The sequence below is a fragment of the Papaver somniferum genome, chromosome 1 (assembly GCF_003573695.1).
Source record: "Papaver somniferum cultivar HN1 chromosome 1, ASM357369v1, whole genome shotgun sequence".
NCBI classification, from domain to species: Eukaryota; Viridiplantae; Streptophyta; class Magnoliopsida; order Ranunculales; family Papaveraceae; genus Papaver; species Papaver somniferum.
This window is the reverse complement of record NC_039358.1, coordinates 145,243,265-145,265,416: the sequence shown is the minus strand read 5'-3', so window position 1 is coordinate 145,265,416 and position 22,152 is coordinate 145,243,265. Positions and strand designations below refer to the sequence as shown.

Sequence of the window (22,152 nt, the reverse complement as noted above, 5' to 3'; positions counted from 1 at the left end):
TCAGGCGAGATTTTGAGCTGAAATTCAGGTGGAAGTGCAGCTGTTGTTGTCCATTTTTTGTGTGTGTATTTCAAGGGTTTATGAATGATTTCTGAAGACTAATTGAACCAGGGAAGATAATGATGTTGCTGTTGATAATGGGGATTGAATGGAGTGTGTTTATGGGTTGTGAATGGATGAGGAATTGCAGTTACCAGTTTAGGCACACAACACGTTCGAGAAAAGACCTTCAAGCTCATCTGATGCTAGTTGAGTTTGTCTACAATGGTTGCTGCTGCAATGGTGCTGGTGGTATGTTTTACATGGTTTCTGGTGGGATGATTTTCGCAGACTGAACTGGTTTGGTTAGGAGGAGATACTGCAAGTTGTTGAGCTAATTTTCAGCTGTAGAACGTGTGTTGTTATGGGTCTGTGTTGGTGATATGATGTTCATGGAAGAGATAGGAGCTGAGGTCTGAAACTGTGGTGATTTGGTTGAGCTATGGAAGTGAAAGATGTATGCTGCTACTGGCTTCCTTCTAAGGGTTAACAACTTGTTTTAGATGATGTTTCAGCTGCTAACCAAGGACTGGGATTGAGTTATTGTTGCTGGTGTTCGAGTAATTGATGAAAGAGATAAAGTTACAACAATTCCAGTGGGGTTAGAAGGCATGGGCTTACCTGATTGTGTTAGTGCGATGAAGAGGGAGACAGGAAAGTGATGATGTTGATCATCGAGAAGCCTGCAACTAGGTACTATGTTTCCGTTAGTTTGGAAAATATGTTCGATGGTAAATATGTGTGTAAAGATACTCGAGACAGATGTAGGTTGATGTATAACAGGTTATGCATCTATAAAATTTGTTGCATAACTTGTTATGCATTCTCGAAATTGGTTGCATAACACGTTCTGCAGCTTTTTTGTTTTTTTTTGCATAACTTGTTATGCAGTCCAGAAAACGGTTGCATAACACGTTATGCAACTACTTTTTTCTTAGTATTGAAACCAACAAAAAATAAGGCTGCATAACTTGTCATGCACCTACAATAATATCTACATAACATGTTATGCAGTCGTGAAAATAGATGCATAACCTGTTATGTATCCGAAAATATAACTGCATAATGCATTATGCGTCGAGAAAATTGTTGCACAATCTTTTATGCATCGAGAAAATAGATGCATAACTTGATATGCATCCGTAAATATGGATGCATACTGCATTATTCATCCATTTTTTATGTACGCATTAAAATCAACTAAAACAATGGTTACATAACTTGTTATAGATGCATAACTTTGTAATGCAGATGCATAATTTGTTATGCATTCGAGAAAATGGTTGGATAATTCGTTATGCGTCTGCAGAATGTGTTATGCATCTTTTTTGGTGGTTGCATAATGGATATGTAGACAGTTTTCGAAAATTTTGCCTAAAATGATGATCACCTTCAACTTTTTCGTGAAAAACAAAAATTTGATATTGTTGTTTGTACTCGTTGCGTAGCTTTCTTAAAAGGATTTCCAACGATATAAAATTTGTTAAATTCCAAGGCGCGGATTTTTAGATATGTTATATCCAAGTTTTCTTTACAGTTATACCCCTGAAAAAATAGTATGCATAACGAGTTATTCCTGAAAAAATAGTATGTATAACGAGTTATTTATTGATTCTTAATAATTTTGGATAATTTTGAGTGTCACGGTACCTAAAATTAATTGTGGACCTGACAATGAGAATATTATTTCTTTTGGGTCTGCGCCTAAGTTTCCCTTATCATTTTCACGAGGGCCTCAATCTTAGCCCGTCAAAATTACCTTGTTTTTCTTATAGCCTTATCTTCTCCCCACTCCTTTCTTCTTCGTCTTCTTCCCTTATGCAGCTACTGAAAGGAAATGCAAATAAATTTGGTAACACAAATGCAAGCTCATGTGATTGTACCTTCTTCGCTGACACTCAATACACCTTTTCTCTTCTTTCCTCGAAATAAACCGTTGCTCACAACCACTAAAAGCTATTCCAATTTTAATCTCTCAAATGGAAGTTCAAGAACTACTTTCACTACAAAGGCAACAATCAAGAATGGTAATGAAGTCAAAAATCAGGAGCAAAAAGAAGAATCACAACATCAACAGTTGAAAAAGGCGTACCCATTTCATGAAATTGAGCCGAATTGGCAAAGCTATTGGGAAGAAAATCATACGTTTAAAACTCCTGATGAAATTGATACTTCTAAACCCAAGTACTATATCTTAGATATGTTCCCATATCCCAGGTATTTTCTTATTTTCTCAATCTAATAACATCCATTTTCTTGGCTAAGATTAGTTGCTCGTTTTCAAAGTTCCCTTCCTTTTAGTGACTTCTGGCAGTAACAAGAGATGGGTTACAAAATTTGGTTTATTCTGGAGCTTTCTCCAGTGGTATGATTGAATTATGTCAAATTTTGTCTAGAATTGCTTATTTTGATGGGGTTTATCTGGTTTTATCACCACATCTCGAAGAAGTTCACTCTTTTTGGTGAATTGTAGTAAAAAGAACTCTAGGTTTCAGAATGTGATGTAATTTTGTGAATGGAAGGATCGAAGTAGTTCGAATTGTGTAAGTATAAGTTGTGGGGTGTGAAAATATTGTGGTTTTATGATCTATTATTTGGAAAACTTATGCAGTGGAGCTGGATTGCATGTGGGTCACCCTCTTGGATATACTGCTACTGACATTCTGGCTCGATATAAACGGATGCAAGGTTTTAATGTTTTGCATCCAATGGGTTGGGATGCATTTGGATTACCAGCTGAGCAATATGCAATTGAGGTATGGTTGCATTTTATTTTTCTTAGTGTGTCATGTTTGTATAATTTTTGTGTAATTTAAAGCATTATGAATGGTTGTGGTTTAATTGTGTATAAAGACAGGAACCCATCCTAAAACCACCACACTGAAGAACATTGGACGCTTCCGTGCTCAGGTCATTTAAGATTTGTGTATTTTATGATTTCATGAGTTACTTGCTGTTATGCTACCTCTTGACATATGTTTCGTAATTAACATCTAGTGATTGTTTCCTCCCTAGGTCTGAACTTCTTTTTTCTCTTGCTGATTTGCTCATTCGTTTTGCAGCTCAAGTCGTTGGGCTTCTCATATGATTGGGATCGTGAAATCTTGACCACTGAACCAGAATATTATAAATGGACGCAGTGGATTTTTCTTCAACTATTCAAGAAAGGACTAGCATACCAGGTCCGTGATTGTTCTTGTTGGCATTATAGTTTGTGTCTTAAAATTTATTTTTTGTTTAGTGATTTCAATAAAAAAAAATCTCTGGTGACCCATGCCTCATTTCCTTATTTTCAGGCCGAAGTGCCTGTTAATTGGTGTCCCGCACTAGGTACTGTGTTAGCAAATGAGGAAGTAGTGGATGGGGTTAGTGAACGTGGTGGTCACCCAGTTATAAAAAAGGTATTATCAATAGTGATAATGGGGTTTCTGTCTTTCATTTTATCCAAGTTATGCCAAATTTAATCCCATACATTTACAAGCAGCCAATGCGCCAATGGATGCTCAAAATTACTGCATATGCCGATCGTCTTCTTGAAGACTTGAATGACCTTGACTGGCCTGAAAGCATAAAGGAAATGCAACGGAACTGGATTGGAAGGTCAGAAGGGGCTGAGATGGGATTCTATGTACTTGATCACGAAGGTCAGGAGCAGGAAATATCAATCACTATATATACAACCAGACCAGATACCATATTCGGAGCAACGTAAGGAAGATTCCTTTCTAGTTTTGATAGAAATCCTATCTTACTGCTACCAAGACTAATGCGTGATCTACGATTTCCTTTACTGTCTTTGCCTACAGATATCTTGTTGTAGCTCCTGAACATCCTCTCCTGTCATTGCTGATATCTGAGGGGCAGAAAAAATGTGTATGTTCATTAGCTTTTGCATCCAGTTCATTCATTACATATTCTTAGAGGTACTAATCCGTGACTGCAGGTGGAGGAATACAGTGAACTTGCATCAAGAAAGAGTGATCTTGAGAGGACTGAACTTCAGAAGGAAAAAACAGGTGTTTTTACTGGTACTTATGCTCGAAATCCAGTTAACGGGGAAGCTATTCCAATCTGGGTTGCTGATTATGTTCTGGGAAGGTTACCTTGTTTTATCCTTTTTACTTGTTCCATGCTTTTCTTTACTCACTTTCTCCACCTGGGCATGTGCCTGTGCATTAGTAGTCTGGTCTTTCCATGTCATCGTGCTGGTGATTATTGACGTAGCAATGCTGCCACTTGCTTTTGAGCATTTTATGGTGGTGCTCCATTCGGAGTCCTCCACAAGATTTTTTTCTTTTGTTTTTTCTTTTATTTTTGTTACTTCTTCCACTGTCTAGTACAGTTTTGGCTACTTTGCTTTTATTGAATGTACCAGTCAATTTCCTTATAACAAGCTAACCCAGATCATCCACTTCTGCAGTTATGGTACTGGAGCAATAATGGCTGTACCTGCACATGATTCTCGTGACCATGATTTTGCAATGAAATATGATATACCAATTTGTTGGGTTGTGAACCCAGAAGGTGAAAATAATCGTAAACTTGGAGAGCCATATTCAGGAGAAGGTATCGTTATGAATTCATCCAGTTTGGCATCCAAGCTTGATATCAATGGCTTGCATAGCAAAGAAGCAGCTTCCACGGTCATTAATTGGGCTGAGAGTACTGGTCATGGGAAGAGAAAGGTAGTGGAGTTTCAGTCTTGTCTGATAGTTAGAACCATGTTGCTTCCTCTTGTATACATTAAGCTACATCCTTCTTGAACTTCTTGGTATTTAGGTGAACTACAAGCTGCGGGATTGGCTATTTGCTTGGCAACGTTACTGGGGAGAGCCGTTTCCAGTGGTTTTCTTGGATGATACTGATGAAATAGTACCGGTTCATGAAAGTGAACTGCCAGTTATACTACCTGAGTTGGATGATTTCACACCCACTGGAACAGGGGAGCCACCACTAGCGAAGGCAGTGTCTTGGGTATGCAATGCTTTCATCCCTATATTACTCATTGTGACAGTCCTGTGCAAATTATGCCCGAAGTATTACCAATCCAACTGTTAGAAATTTGTCTCGATATCAGGTTAAAACCACAGATCTTACATCTGGAAAACCTGCAAGACGAGAGACAATTACCAGCCACAATGGGCTGGTTCGTGCTGGTATATTCATACATTTCTTTCTGTTGTTATTATCGTGCTTGTTATTGTTCTTTTGTTGTTGTTAATGTCAATTTTTATTCCTATAGAATCGACCACAGTGGGATGGTCTGTAAATAAAACAAGGTAGTGAAAGTTCAGTGTGAACTACTAAATTAATCAGTGTCACTTTTGCTATTGTTTTTACAAAAAAGGAGGCCATTCTTCCAGTAATTGACAATATAGATTACCTACGTCTTATACGTATATAGTTTGTTTAGTTCCAGCAGTTAAGTTAACTTGAAAGCAAACTAGCAAAAAGCAACACACATATTTTTTTTAGTTGGGATCTGGTAAATTGTCAAAATTCCAAATATTACCAAACTCATTTCACTGGGAACCACATGTATAATAACAGTATTAACCTGGTTCAGGTTTGTACTGAACATATGGTCATTTTCTTGAAGCAAAAAGGTTCGACTGTTTAATTGAAAAATCAGATAGTATACATCTTTGTATAGTTTGCAAACAGATTTATAATTCTGGGAAGCTTCTAAAATTGGTTTTGAAGTTCTGCATGTCTACTTTTTTCTCTAGGTACTACTTGAGATTCATGGACCCAAAAAATACTGATGCGTTGGTTGACAAGAAAAAGGAAAAGTAAGTGCAGCAACCACCACACACATGCTTTCTTTCAAATGATCAAAAAGGATATATATGCTAGGGAAGCTACAAATCAGTATCAAAACAGCTTATAAGAGGTTCTTAATGTAGGTACTGGGGTCCAGTTGATGTTTATGTTGGTGGTGCTGAGCATTCTGTCCTACACTTACTTTACGCTCGGTTCTGGCACAAGGTTTGTCATCTTAATTTTGTGGTACTTTGGAGATAAATATATGGTGAAGTAACCATGAAGACACGAGTTTCAGTTATTTATTTGTGTTTGTAGTATTAATCAGATTGTTCCGGTTCAGTTATTTGACTGCTGAATCTCTGTTAAAAGGAGTTTTTGTCATCCAGGTGCTCTTTGACATAGGTGTTGTGTCCACCAAGGAACCCTTCCAATGTCTCATAAACCAGGGACTCATACTTGGGGAGGTAAATAAAGTTGCTATCGTCCCAGATTGATGAAGTCCCATCATTACAATTATCTAACGATTCAAGCAACAGGTTGAATATACAGCTTACAGAGATTCAGAAGAAAAACTAATATCTGTGGACTCGGTTACTCTCTTATCTGAACTTAGTCAAGAAAGAGTATCAGAAGAAAAGGTCAGTTTATTAGGGTTGATTACTCTCTCTTTCTCCCACTATTATATCAATTAGCTTACTGGGGAATGTACTGCCCTTAGTGTAGGTCATTAAATCTGGCGATTACTTTGTACTAAAAGATAATCCAACCATCCGCTTGACATCAAGAGCTCATAAGATGAGTAAGAGTAGGGGAAATGTAATTAATCCAGATGATGTCGTAACTGAATATGGTGCAGATTCACTTCGCCTCTATGAGATGTTCATGGGACCATTAAGGTAGTTTTTTGGTGATTACTACTGCTAATCCATGTTCCAGCTTTATCTTCTCGTGGAATTTCACTTGTTTGTCGCTCACTGTTACATTACATTGCTTTCTTAGAGACTCGAAAACCTGGAGTACTGGTGGAATTGAAGGTGTCCATCGATCTCTGGGAAGGACCTGGAGATTAATTGTTGGTCCACCTTTGCCTAATGGATCATTCAGAGATGGGACAGTAACAATCGATGATGAGCCTACTTCGGAACAACTACGTGCGCTACACAAATGCATTGCTAAGGTCAGCTGCCCCAGTAATTTATGCATAGGTTTGTTATCTTTTCAATAGATCTATTTGTTTATTCTCAATGACTGGTTGGCTCTGATTTGAATGTGCAGGTAACAGAAGAAATTGAAGCAACAAGATTCAACACTGGCATTTCTGCAATGATGGAATTCCTTAATGCTGCATACAAGGTTCTATATTTTAATACTTACTACCTTAGCTTAGATTACAAATGTAACTATAATTTTTATTTTCCCTGGCATTTATCGTGTTATCAGTGGGATAAACATCCACTATCTATCATCGAAGGATTTGTTCTGTTACTTTCTCCATACGCACCTCACATGGCCGAGGAGCTTTGGTCTCGGCTTGGACATACAAATTCCGTAACATACGAGAGCTTTCCAAAGGTATGCATCGTCATCGTTCCAGAGTAATAACAGTTCTTGCTTTCTTCCTTAATCTTCATAAATCTGGCAACATCATAAATGCATCATTAGATTTCTGCTGTTGGGTTTGTAATAAGTATGTAGCTGTTTGTAAACCCATGTGATGTTGATGTGTCAAAAATGCAGGCCAACCCCGAGTACTTGAAAGCTTCAACTATAATTCTACCAGTTCAGATCAATGGGAAGACAAGGGGTACCATAGAGATCGACAAAACATGTACAGAGGAAGACGCATTGAATTTAGCATCATCAGATGAAAAACTTTCCAAATATTTAGTAGGAAAGACCATCAAAAAGAGAATATATGTTCCTGGCAAAATATTGAATGTTATTCTGGATCGGCAAGATGTCGCGGTTAGCAAGTCATAGTAAATGGTGGTCTCAGTCTGTATCTAGAGCATTTGAGCCTCTGTAAAATAGTTTCACTGTATTTTTGTAGCATCTGTAAGAGAATGTAGATGTTAAGGTGTACAAAAAGACCAAATCCAATTTTGGTGAATATGAATGCCAGCCATAATCAGGTCCATGTTTTACAGCAATATTACTTCTTTAACAACTCCAACTTTTAAGTTCTCTCGCAGCCCTCGGATCAAATTTAGAAACTTGCTGGGTCCTACTACCAGTTTGTTGGCGTTTGACACGTAAGCATCGACTAGCTGTTGAAAGTTTGGAAGAGTAGGTGAAGATTTTGCGGCAGCTTGAAAAACCCATTTGAGAAGGAAATCTACCGATTGGGTGAAGAGAAAACAAATGAATGATGACAACAGGGGATGCGATGGCGCCATCAACAACTATACCGTTCGACAATCTTCCTATTCTTTCTGCATTGCTAGCTGGTTTTCTGGCTCAATTCCTCAAAATCTTCACTACCTGGTTTGTAAACACAATCCTTAACGAAGTTATTTCTGATGATTACACTGATGCTTTATGCCTTTAACAGTAGATACCCTTTTGTAATGTTAGGTTAAGGACGCAAACTGTTTAGTCTTTTCCAACTATTCACCATAATGGGGCCTAATTTTTCAATAAATTTTAATTAACTTAAAGACTGCAGGTATAAGGAGAAGAGATGGACATCTAAAAAGCTGTTTGATTCTGGCGGAATGCCTTCATCACATTCGGCAGCTGTGACAGCCCTTGCTACTGCTATTGGGTTTCAAGATGGGATCGGAGGATCTTTATTTCCCCTTGCTGTGGTTTTTGCTGCTGTTGTAAGTGATTCATTAACTTCAACCTAGAATGTAACTTGTTTTCTCTTGTTTTAGGTGCACATGTTTCATATGTATATTCTTAATTATATCAGCATTCAAATGAGAAAAGGAGCAGATGTTGGCAGCTCCTTTCCAAAAAATTAATAAATCAGACTTTGGTAGTTGTCACCCTTAGACGATGACCCTCCGGATGTGAGGGATGGTGATTTACATGTTATTGAATTGTTCATTAATTGATTACTTTCAAGGTGTTACCATTGTGCACCAATAGAAAAACAGCTTATAGAGAGAATGTCCAAATGCATTTTAAAGATACAAAGAGTGTGAGTTGGCTTGATTGATTAACCCTGGTTAAGAAGGGCCAACAATCAATAATTTCTTGGAAAAGTGATGTCTCGCAGCTCTGAGATCAAGTTGCATTGTTCACAGGGATATGTTGCATTTGTTTCTTATCCCATGCCTGAATAAATGTTCCTCTTTTTCGCTTGTATTTGAGTTCTTACAGTTGAATATAATTTGTTTGGAATGCCAACAGGTTATGTGCGACGCCTCTGGAGTTAGACTACATGCAGGTATGCAAGCTGAAGTAAGATTTCTACTGGGAGCCCAAATATGATAGTTTGCAATGTGTTTGGTTATTTAGTTTTCTTGGTTCTGGCGAATTGCAGGTTCAATGAGCCAAAACTAAAGGTCCCCTCTTTGTACTTTGAGGCAGTTTTCATGTTTGTTGGGTCAATCATTAATCCTATATCACCTCCATTTAATCTTTTTCCTTAGGATGGCCACTAAGATAGACTCGTCAATCATCTGAGTAGGTAAAATAGAAAGCTCTATGTGTGGTTAATTGGAACACCCCTGCTATTTCTTTAACCAGCCCTGAACAAATTTATGTGGTCGATAGGATCCATATGTACTGGTTTCTTCCTCGGGAACTCTATATGGTTTCATATGTTGCTTAATGTAGTGAAAATGACCAATCAGCTTGCTTTTCTCGACTCTGATTGTGTGAACACTTGCACTATTTTGTTAGTCGTTCTAAGGGTATTGATTTTGAATGGTTATTGCAGTTGCTAAACCAAATAGTATGTGAGCTACCACCACAGCACCAGTTATCCAACATCAGCCCTCTACGTGACTCGCTTGGTCATACTCCTTGTCAGGTGTGTTTGCAAGTTATTAAGTTACAAAAAGATACGTTATCATCATAAAAGATCTTTTGTCCATGGATCATTTTGTTTGCGTAATATCATCCCGCTGTAGTGTTTTACTCACTCATCAATAACTGGATTTTAAGTTCCAAAAATATCCTAATCTTGTCTTTGAATAACAAAAAAGTTAGTCCTTTGAAGTTGCTGGTAGCCTGTTCCAGCACAATTCATGAATTCTGTAGTATGGTATTTAAGAATTGCTTGTAAACATTACTTGCTTGGGGGTGTTTCTGGTGTAGGTGATTGCAGGTGCCATCTTGGGATGTATAGTGTCCTATATCATGAGAAGGTCTGCTTAGATATTATTTTCGTTTGATCTCCTCTTAAACCTCTCCTTATGAGTTACAAGCTGTCAAATGTCTGCCTTCGAGACGTAAGGTCCAATTCTGGATTGCCTTGTGCAAGGTAAGCCTTTGTACACTGGTTTGTCTTATTTTGTACTTGGGAAAGAATGAATACAACATCTTGCAACTTCCATTGGAAGGCAAATGATGTAAACAACTACACTATTTTCATCCTTCCAACGGTCCTACATCTTATCTATATTTTGTGTGTTTCAAGGAGACTTATAAAATGTTCAAACTATACGAAGCCATCTTAGGTAGAAATTGTTGTCAAAAAGTCGGCTTGTCAAGAAAAAAAGATAGAGACGTATGGAATCAAAGGGATTTCCAACTTGTATATTCCTCCAAAAACGGCAGTTTCGTGTGAGCACAACACTCTTGACCCTACTGCAGGTTTGTTTTTTGACTTGAAACTTCCATTTTGACAACATAATAGTGGTCGAGGTTGATACTCCTAAGATTTATCCTTTGAGCGGGCATTCTTCTTGTTCTGTTCCAAATCTTATCGGTGCAAGGTCGAGTATTGTTGTCTACTTGCTTATCAGTAGTACTTATATGAACCTCAATAGTACCCTCATAACCTTGATTAAGATTTATCATTTATGCATTCCAGCTTAGAAAATGGTTGCTAAACTTTGTGAGAGGTGATCAACAAAGTATTAAATCCATAAGAAATATCTTAATAAGATGTGGTATAGAGAGTGAGATAGATGGATAAGATTTGGATAAACTCGATTTATACATGGTAAAGTGTGCAGTGAATGTCTTGCAATTTTAGTCAATTCTTCTTCCTGTCACACCTTTACTACTAACTTCTGCCTTTGTTGTTTTTATCTTTATCTTTTCTCTTTTCTTGGTACTTTTATTCTTCTCCAAGCTTTCTATTCTGAATCCACTTTCTTATGGCTGATCCTAGAAACTGCAAAGTAAAAGATCCCTGGAAAGGGAGTTTGAATGTGACCTCAAAAAATATTTTATGCCAAAAAAACTGAAAATTAAAAGCTTACACAGCTGCAACTTACAATGGTTGTGGAGGAAATTGTCCCAACAGAGTGCAAAGATTTCCTTCCACAGAACATTGCTCCTAAAAAGTATGAGCGACAAAACACGTGTGAGACACTCTATTTCGTGACGGGCTTTTGTTGTGTCCTCTCTTTGATTTAGGCCCAACACCGTCATCTCCTATTCTTCGGAATAGGAGATATAGTCGACATGCATAGAGGTGTAAAACGTGCCGGCCCGGCACAACCCAGCCCACAAAGTCACGTGCTTAGCGTGTTGCGTGTTGTGCTGGGCTGTGCTAATGATTCAGACGTGTTGTGGCGTGCTGTGCTAAACGGTGTGCTGTGCTGTGCCAGAAAAATAAACGTGATGTGTCGTGATATGTCGTGCTAGCACACTTATTTGATGTTCTCCAAAATAAATACATATTTTAGTTAGTACATGTATTATTACGGAAATAAATTAGCATAACGAAAATAAAATGTTAGAAATTGGCTCAAACAATGATTTCTTTGTGAAATATGCATCAAATGTGATGTATTGTGTAGTATTTTACGCATGACGTGGCGTGCTTTCTTCGCGTCCTGTGCTGGGCCCGTGCTAACACGTGCCGCGTGCTTTGCTGGGCCGCTGTGCCTATTTGTCTAGCACAACACAACAAATTAAACAAACATGATGTGCCCGTGTTGGGCACGTGCTGTGCCGTGCTGTGCTCGAATTTTAATGTGCTGTGTTGTGCCATAAACGTGCTGATCCGTCCCAATTTACACCTCCAGACATGCATATATAGTCGACACATATATTGTCAATCATGTGGCGGTTGTGGCCATTAATCGTAGTGCATGTGCAATTTAGGTGTGCGTATTTCGGATTGAATTCACGTATTCGAAACGGCCTATCAGATTTTTTATGGGTGGGTGTCCTGTTTGTAGACTAATGGAGCGGATGCGGGTGTGAAGTTAAACATTCGTTGAATAACGTTGATATCAGTTGTTTAGTTGAAGTATTAGTATATATTTTCATGGTATTTTTCTTTTTTTATGCAAAAAGAATTGTATTGATATTTAAAGAGAAGTTACAGCAAAATCAAGATCAACTCATTCCTGAATGTCAGGGGAAGATCTAATTGAAAATCAAAGTCAGACTTTAAAATCCTACCTCTCTTGGCTATCCTATCTGCAGTTGAATTGACTTCTCTCTTGACAGACACATATTTCCAATTCCTAACCTTACTTAAAAGAAATTTAATGTCCAACACCAATGGGTTCTTCCAAATGGCCTTATTTTCATGGTATTATTATAGTGGGAATTAAGTGTTTGACCGTCCCCTCACTCTCTCTTACTCAAATGGCCTTTGGCTTAAAACTCAATTTTGAAAAAACTAACCCATTTTATTGAAATAATCCTTAAAAAAGAAGGAGGGCCATTTGGATAAAGATGTTTGATGATGTTATCAAATGATAAATTATATCCTTTAAGGGTATAATCGTCATACCAACTTAAACATAACATATCTCACAAATCATACGTAAGAATTCGACAAATTTTATATATTTGGAAAGCATTTTGAAAGAGCTACACAACGAGCGTAAATACAACTATCAAATTTTCATTTCATGAAATTTTTTATTTTCTAAATAATTTTTTAAATTTTCTTCATATTTTGTAGTGTGCAGATAATATGCACACTAATTTTATGTGCAGGAAATATACACACTGGTTTCTGTACATAATTTTTTTAAATTTTCTTCATATTTTATAGTGTGCAGGTAATATGCACACTGATTTTATGTGCAGGAAATATGCACACCGGTTACAATATTCCAGGGCCACCGGAATAACTTGCAAATTTTATTAAATAATCCTGGGGCCAAAAGAGTAAGACCCATAATTTTCAGGGTCATAAGAATAAATTTCTCTTTCTTATATTAGACAAATTAGAAATGTTATTATTAAATGAAATTGATGAGTTTTTCTTACTAATATTGGATGGGGATGAGTTTCTTTACCGGTACTAGTAATTGATAGGCTGTTAAAATTAACGCTAGTTGAAGTTCTGTATCTGACACGCTAACGGTAATGAGATCTTAAATCATTTTATTAATTTTGTCTTTTAAATATTAATTATAGAAAAAATTCATCCGATCATCCACATCTAATCTGTCGAATGTTGGATCGATGCGGATGTCAAAAGTGGAATCTGCCATATATTGGATTAGATGCGGGTGACATGAAAACCCGACCATGCTCTCCCTATTTAGGCTGACCGACCGGAGGGAGTCCCTTTTATAGCCACCTTTTTATAAAATGAAGCCTAACGCAAATGTGCAATTTGATAAAAAAATTGGAATTATTACTATTAAAAAATCGAAAATGCCCCTTCCTTTTAGTCCAGTTACTATAACTCCTTATTTATCCTATTTTTAGGGGTATAATTGACAAGCAAACTAAATATAACATATCTAAAAATCTATACCTTGGAATTTTACAAATTTTATCTCGTTGGAAATATTTTAAAGACATCCACACAATCAACAACAATATCAAATTTAGACTTTTTACGAAAAATTCGGAGGTGTTTATATTTTTTTCCGAAAAATCCACTATGCAAACCACCACAAAGGATGCATAGTATAATGGGGAAAATATCGTTTGGTCCATTTATGTCCGGGCCTACATCTATTTGGTCCTTTTAGAAATCACCTTTTCCATTTGGTCCATAATTATTTAAAAATATTAAATGGACCAAAATACCCTTCAATGTTAATTCCTACTTAATTTTTGTAGCAGTTCATTCTGTCTGATGAATTATGGAGTTCATTCTTTCAAATGAACACCTAATAAAACCAAACTAAATCACATGTGAAAACAGAGTTCATTCTGTAAAATGAACACAACACAAAACTTCATTTTATGACGAAAAACAGAGTTCATTCTTTCAAATGAACACCTGATAAAACCTATATGAAAACAGAGTTCATTCTTTCAAATGAACACCTGATAAAACCTATATGAAAACAGAGTTCATTCTTTCAAATGAACACCTGATACTAAATCACATATGAAAAATAGAGTTCATTCTGTAAAATGAACACAACATAAAACTTCATTATTATGACAAAAAAAAAAACAGAGTTCATTCTTTCAAATGAACACCTGGTAAAACCTATACGAAAACAAAGTTCATTCTTTCAAATGAACACCTGATAAAATCTATATGAAAACAGAGTTCATTCTTCAAATGAACACCTGATAAAATCTATAAGAAAACCGAGTTCATTCGTCAAAATGAACACCTATCAAAAAATAACTAATTCAAACCTAGAATTGAGTTCATTCTTTAAGATGAATACCTAACAATTCAAGATCCAAAAACAGAGTTCATTCTTTACATGAACACACACAAAAAAATCCATAAAAATCATAGTTCATTCTTTCAAATGAACACCTAATAAAACAAGTAAATCAAGATCTAAAAATACAGTTCATCCTTGAAAATGAACACACAACAACAACTTAATGCAACTCAAATCTTCAACATCAGCAGCGAAAGACAGTAGCATAGAAAAAAGAAAAATAAAAACCTAACTAAATCTTCAACACCAGTAGATGAATCTACGTCAACAACATGAGTTCGTCTTTATCATCTTCATCGTTTTCATCATCTTCAAGAACATCAGATTTTGGTTCTTCGTCGTCTTCATCATCTTCATCGTATTCGTCATCTTCAACAACACCAGCAACAACATCGTCTTCAAAAACAACAACAAAGAAAGAAGAAACAGAGTTCATTCCAATCAATGAACTTCGTCATATTCATCTTCTTCATCAGCAGCAGCAACTCATTTTCATCATCTTTATCGTCTCCATCATCAGCAGAAACAACAGAGACGAAAACATCCAAAATCTTCATCACAAATTCTCGTCGTCGTCTTATCGTCTCCACCATTTTCAAAAACAACAGCAACAACAAAAAAATAGAAAAAACACATAAATCTTCATCGTTCTTTATCTTCATCTTCAACACAATCGTCTTCATCATATTCAAACACCAGCAGCAAAACAAAAAAGAAAAGAAAATCAAGAACAAAGAGAAACTAGATCTGAAACTAGGAGAGAGAAAAAGAAAATGATTTCTTTTGTGCTAAGAAATTCCTATATATATGGATCTGAAAGGGTATTTCTGCCACTACAACACGATAATTACATCATCCATGACGTCATTCTAGGACAAAACTATAATTTGTAGGACCAAACAATAATATATATTTTAAAAATGGACCAAACAGATAGATAGTTCACTCAGTCAACTGGACTAAACTCTCTCTAATACATTATTTCTAGGACCTACTGGTATTTCCTATTATGCCTCAAAAATGACATTCCAACAAAAAAGGATGCATAACGCGTTATGCAATCAGCGGTGTTTCGTTTTTCTTCCGTCGACACTACCCACCGTGGCAGCGGTGTTCTAGTATATTGTGCTTGTGCACCATCAAATCCTGCGACACATGCTTCGAAAATAATCAAATCGTGCGCATCTATCATGTCGACGTCGACAAGGCATGTATTGGGCTTTTCTAAAAAGACCAAGGGCCCATTTGAGATAAGATGGACAACAGAGGAGGTAACGAGATAGAGTGGACCACAATCGCACTAAGATCCTTGTCTGGCTGCAAATTGATACAAAGATTTATGAGAGAGAGATTCCCCTTTTGCATCTCGTACAATTTTCTCGCACACTCTCCTCTGTCTCTGTAATGTATCACTATCACTCTATCTTCTACGATCTGGGCCGAATTCAAGAACAAAGATCCTAAAAGTGACACCAAAATGGGTCCCATGGTTAACACACGACAAGTTGGTTCCAAAGACCATTCTTGACAAACTTAGTAAAAAAGTGTTGGATAGAATATTTATATTGCTCACCGACCTTATCAATTAACACCCATTATAATGTATAAGTTTCAATCAATCTTCCTAAACCATGATTTTGATATTTCAACAGACGAGTATGTCACTGGATATACGAATTTTCTTTCTGGCATGCACAAAATATAGTTGTTAGTTGTTTGGTTTCTACCCTTTCCTAGTGTACGTCCCTTTCTATTCCTCCCTCACCCAGGAGAAAAGTAGTCCTCTCTCACTCATGTATCGCCTCCAACATTCCCTGTTAAATCTATATATATCGGGTAGGCTCTCACATGATTTCCTACCTCTTCCATCCACTCTTAACTCTCCATTGCTCTCTATATCTCAATCAGGGTAACAACCTTCCTCCATCCATTTCTCCACAACACTTGCTTGTAGTTGATCATTAATTAGTTTTAAGGAGAGAATCCATGGAGTCTAACAAGAAATACTTACAAATAGCCAAGTTAATCATCATGTTTCTTTTACTTCTCATCACTCCTCTATTATCGACGTCGATGAGACAGCCTTATCTTTATTTTCTTCTTAATATTCTTATCATTGTCGTAGCTGCTGAGGCTGGTCTTCTTAGCTCTTTCAATAAACCACCAGCTCATGAGGAAGACAACAAGCAGATGAAGCATCAACCTGCAGTTGTTGCATCCCCAAAACCTATTAGCACTTCCACTATTAATACCACAAATACTGCTTACTTTGTAGAAACCTCCCCAAACATTAAGGATACTCGCAGAGGCTTGCTCAGCAACTTGTCACCAAGATCTGGTCATGATCAAGGTAATAATACTGAAAGGAAGGTGTCGTACAGAACAGTGGAGAAGTCCAAGTCTGAGAAGATTGTCAAAGCTGTTAAACTGGTTCGGTTAGTGAAGAGAATTCCCTCTACACCGAGTCTTTTCTTCATTGGAAGTACTGACTTTACTGGAGAGGCTGATCATCAACAAGAAGTCGAAGATCCAAGCTACCAGTTGACAGAGAATCAAGGAGAAAAATATCAAGTAGAGGAGATTGATGCTCTAAGTGGACAAGAGCTTTATTCGAAGGCGGAAATGTTTATTGGAAACTTTTATAAGCAGCTAAAGATGCAAAGGGAGGATTCATGGAAGAAACTTCATGATATCTATCATAAGGCCTTTTGACGATGATGCATGTGTGAGTAAGCAGGCTAATTAATTGCTTCAATCACAAAACATAGTCTACACTGATTAGTTATATATCAAGTCAATTAGAAATCTTAGTAGCTTATTGGTTGGTGAGCAAGATTGTTACTGTTGAAGAAGATGACGAGAGTTGGGGTTCTACTGATGTTTGATGCATCAAGCAGCATGCATGCATGCATGATATATCTGTAGGTTTATGGTTGTTTTATTTCCTTCTCTTTCATCTTCTTTACTATATTTAATTTGATGTATATAACGCAGTTATTTCCTCTAGCTAGATAGGAATAAAGAGATGATCGATTTCTTTTCATATAATTTGGTCATTCATTCCTTCTGTTCATTTAGTGTTGTCATCTTCGTATGAGGAGTCTATTGTAATGTGCACACAAATGATTAATTAATTTGTCTCTCAGTTGCGTATTGTCACGTACTTATGCAATCATGTACTATGACAAGCACCCTCCTTGTCTAACTAAAGGGTTTATTTCTTAATCAATATATAAATCTTTTTGTTATATACGGAGTAATAGTTTTCTTTGCGCAGCAAAATATCTAAGAGAAAACGTATGCAAAACTGTCTTTCGCTAAAATATCCGAAGGCAATTGTAAAAATGAACAGGTGTTTCAGCTTATTTAAGATAATTACAAGAAGCAGTACCATGTCCCATATATTCCATTAATTTGTAGAAACGAACGACTAGCTATGATTCACGTGAAAAATAGGAAGAAACAGGTACGATAGTGTATTGCTGAAAAGGTGTTGAAGTCTAACTAACAGAAGCACATGTTGTTTAGATCGTCTACAGTGGGCGATTAAACCCAAATATTTGGTCTTTTGAACAGACGTAGTGGAACGTACTATCGATCAAATTTTGATCGACGACTAAAACACAGAGTATATTTGGTCTGAGACCAAGACTAACCCAAATATAGTCGAGCGCTGGTATAGTCCACGCCCCACCACCAGGCGGACGTATAGTACACGTCCCACACCAGGCGGACGTATAGTCCACGCCCCACATCAGGCGTTGGTATAGTCTACGCTCCGCATGCGGCGTACGCAAAGTCTACACCCCATTTTTTTTTTAATTTTGTATGGGGCGGACATTATACCCCCGCCCCATTCTTTACAAATTCAAATTGCATGGGGCGGGCTTAATACCTCCGCCCCATTTTTTCTATTTCTTTTTTATTATTTTTTTTTGAATCTTTTTTACCCGGGCGAACGTATAGTCCCCGTCCCACACTAGGCGTTGGTATAGTCCACGCCCCACACCAGGCGAACATATAATGTACGTCTGACCAAATTTAGTCTTTCCACCGTAGCGTCACACACCAGACTAAACCCAAAATTTGGTCTTTTTTTCTCTCTTTGGTTTTTGGTTATACTCGCACCACTGCAGTTGCTCTCAGGCAGATGCCGGACCATTCTTAATTTCTTATTGACTAATGATTAACCCTCCATTCTTGGACGCCTGCCACTCGTGGGAAATGAAGAACATAATATGCCCAGGGTGGATTAGAAATTCCTCTGACACAGTATTTGCCACATGGAGGCCTAACTCCGGCATTCAACTCACCGTAGAAAAAATTGTCAACAAGATGCAAAATTTGAAGGTCGCCCAGGCGATGTTGACACATAATTTTAACAATCTTATGGGCCAATGTCGTTGGTCAACGTTGAGTATCGAGAATATCAAGTAAAACCCATATGCATCTTGTAATAAAAAAGAATACGATTTTCGTGTACTTTTAATGTTATCATAGAAGATAGATATTTAGCATAGAAGATATTTATGTTTGCGCACGGCATCGTCCTACTCCATCCTTACAACATAAATTATACTTTACACCGAACCAACTAGCAAGTACTTAATACAAAGGCAACAAGCAAGGGCCAAGAGTCACTTGACGCGATTTCCTGCGAAACAACATATGTTACACCAAGCAAGTACGAACCATAAAGATAAAGCCAAGAACCAATAAGGGCCAAGGGTCACGGGAAGATATTACTATACAACCACCTTTTTAACATCTTACGGATTCTCATTATTATTCCTACCTATCTAACTAATATATATTTGGAAAATTATATTTCTTAGGGTTTTACATGTCGACTGCGCAGAACCCGGAGACAAAAGAAAAAGAACAAACAACTTAGTTTTCTTGTTTTATGTACGGGATACTATGCTTTTTGTTCCAAGTTCATGATACTATTACTGTCACGTCTATCTTTTATCTTTTTATCCTTGTTGATTTTTGTTTTTGCATTTTTTTTAATCAAAGTCGAAAGTTGATTTCCTTTGCCCCTTTCCTTCTCTCTATTCATGTGGTAAGAAATACGCAATATCCTACTGTGCCTGTCCATACGTAATTTGTGCGATGTACAGCTATGGTGGAGGTCCAGTTGATCATAGTATTAGTATCATATATACATTTCAAAGTTCCAACCATTAGTTGGATCGACCTTGCAGAGTATATATTTTCGATTTTCACCCCTTTGGTAACCTTTTAGTCCCCCCGTTACCAAAATGTGGCTCTCCGGACCAAGGGCCAAAAGACGCTGGTTGTATCGACCGCTCAGATTGCCATATAGAAAAATGCTATTCCCTAGAATGGCAAGTTCCGTATTTATTTTCAGGGTTTTGTTATAGTGCACAAGACAATTATTGGCATGATAATAAACAATAAAAAATAATGAGAAATACTCCCTCCGTAAATTTTCTTAGAATAAGGAAGTTCTTGGTTTTTATAAATTTTCCTTATGTTCCCTGATTTATCTTCATCAATTCCAATATATTTATCTAGGAAATATCAATTTATTAAGAGTTTTCATCCATTGGAAAGTGTAATTGTTCTTGGGAATTACTAAAGGCATTAACTAAGTTTGTTAATACCATGTTCTTTAATAAGGGTAAACATGGAAGAAACCACATTGGAATTGGTTTTATGCCTATTTATATGGACTAAATTTTTTTACTTCTCTGCCTTTATAATGGGGACGGAGGGAGTAGTGTATTTTGTATTGGAGAAGGTAAAGTTTGCACTTCTATAAAGAAAAATTCAAAAAACCCATATGCATTTACCTTCTCCAATGCAAAATACATTATCTATCATAATTTTTTATTATTTTTTATCATTTCCAACGCGAATGATTGGCTCTTATCTTGTGTATGGGTGCACAAGATAACAAAACCCTTATTTATATTTATTTTTGCTCGATAACTAGAAATTTATTACTCCCTCCGTCCTCATTATAAAGGCGGAGAAGTAAAATTCTTTAGTCCCTATAGATAGGCTAAAACCAATTTCAATGTAGTTTCTTCCATGTTTACCCTTATTAAAGAACATGATATTAACAAACTTAGTTAATGCCTTTAGTAATTCCCAAGAACAATTACACTTTCGAATGAATAAAAACTCTTAATAAATTGATATTTTCCATATTTCCTAAATAAATATATTGGAATTGATGAGGGTAAATCAAGGAACATAAGGAAAATTTATAAAAACCAAAAACTTTCTTATTTTAAGAGAATTTCACTTTTCCACCTGTATATAGGGGACGGAGGGAGTATGAAATGGCGTACTTCCAAACACATAAAAGCTACAATAGAGGTCCCAATAACAAGGAGACACAAGAGGAACTCACAAATAATGAGAGCCTACACAATTAACCCCATAACTAACAAGAAAAATTAGACACCTCATGGATCAGAAAAAGGCCACATAGAAAACCCAAGTTCCAATTAAAGAAAAGAAAGCACAGACATAAAAAAAATAACCATACCAAGTAGAGCCTTTTAGTAAAAGTCCTTCCCAATTACTTAAACCTAAAAACTGAAATTCTTTCCAGATCCGCCACTACTGAATTCTTGTTCCAAATCTACTCTACAATTTCTTCATCTTGCAGAACCAGCCACCATCTTGAAATCGCCACCACTATTTTTTATCAACCATATATAAACATGTACCTTCCATTAATGAAATCGGTGATCTCGCGAAGATGATGATTGAAAAATGAAAAAAAGAAAAACTAGAAGATCACTTGGCAAGAACACCATTAAATACTAGCCCAATAGCTTGGAAGCCTAAGTTCAAGAAAAAGCAAAACTGCCATCAAATCCGGCCAAGAACACCAAAAACTGCCATCATTCGTCTGCAACCCCGATTAACTTTGAACCATTACTAACATCCTCTCCAACAATTTCTTCATAGTGCACTTTCATTAAACACCATTGAAATCGCTCAAAATAGTTAGGCTAGTTTTACACAAAGGTTTGACTTGATAATGAAGATGAAAAAGGAAGCAAATAAATATGTAGAAAAAAATACGGAGAATAGGATTTTGGGTGAACATCTTATGCAACACAACTTGGATTTGAAAAAAGATTAGGAAAGGAGATAAATAAACTGGCATTTAGAGTTAAAAGATAGTGAGAAACACTTCAGGGTCCCAAGACATATCTAGATTAATCTCATTGAACAAGGAGGGAAATCCTTGCTCGTATCTAGTCCGAAGACTAAATCCGAGCAAGAAAAGAGGCAACAATAAACTTTTTTTTTTCCATGTACGCTTATCCCTAAACTACGTATTATTAAGTTAACTCCTTTACAAAATAGATCACGTTTAAAAAAAATGATTAAAAGTAACTTGGATGTGTACATTTTAAAGAGAAAGTCTAATTCCAAGGGAGGTTACCTGAAAGCTTGGTATTTACTCTATGGGGGTTGGGGGGTTGGGGTGTGGTGTGGTGTGACGGTGGTTAGGTTTCAAAAAAAAAGAAAAAATCCAAAATGAACAAAGCAATGATATAGCAAAGTTGGCATGGACCCAAGCAAACTCTCTATCATCTTACTTTGTTAAAAGATAAATACTTTC

General features: G+C 36.7%; 1 protein-coding gene and 1 pseudogene across 1 annotated transcript; both read left to right on the top strand.

Annotated features, from left to right (window-relative positions):
- Window positions 1–1,821: 1,821 nt before the first annotated feature.
- LOC113303400 lies at window positions 1,822–7,952 on the top strand (annotated as a pseudogene).
- Window positions 7,953–8,018: 66 nt separating this feature from the next.
- On the top strand, window positions 8,019–10,400 carry LOC113303411 (uncharacterized membrane protein YuiD-like). Its single transcript, XM_026552445.1, has 5 exons — window positions 8,019–8,289; window positions 8,471–8,627; window positions 9,163–9,213; window positions 9,695–9,787; window positions 10,075–10,400. Exons 1-5 carry the CDS (start codon window positions 8,171–8,173, stop codon window positions 10,132–10,134), a joined length of 480 nt encoding a protein of 159 aa, XP_026408230.1. The 5' UTR covers window positions 8,019–8,170; the 3' UTR covers window positions 10,135–10,400.
- Window positions 10,401–22,152: the final 11,752 nt, after the last annotated feature.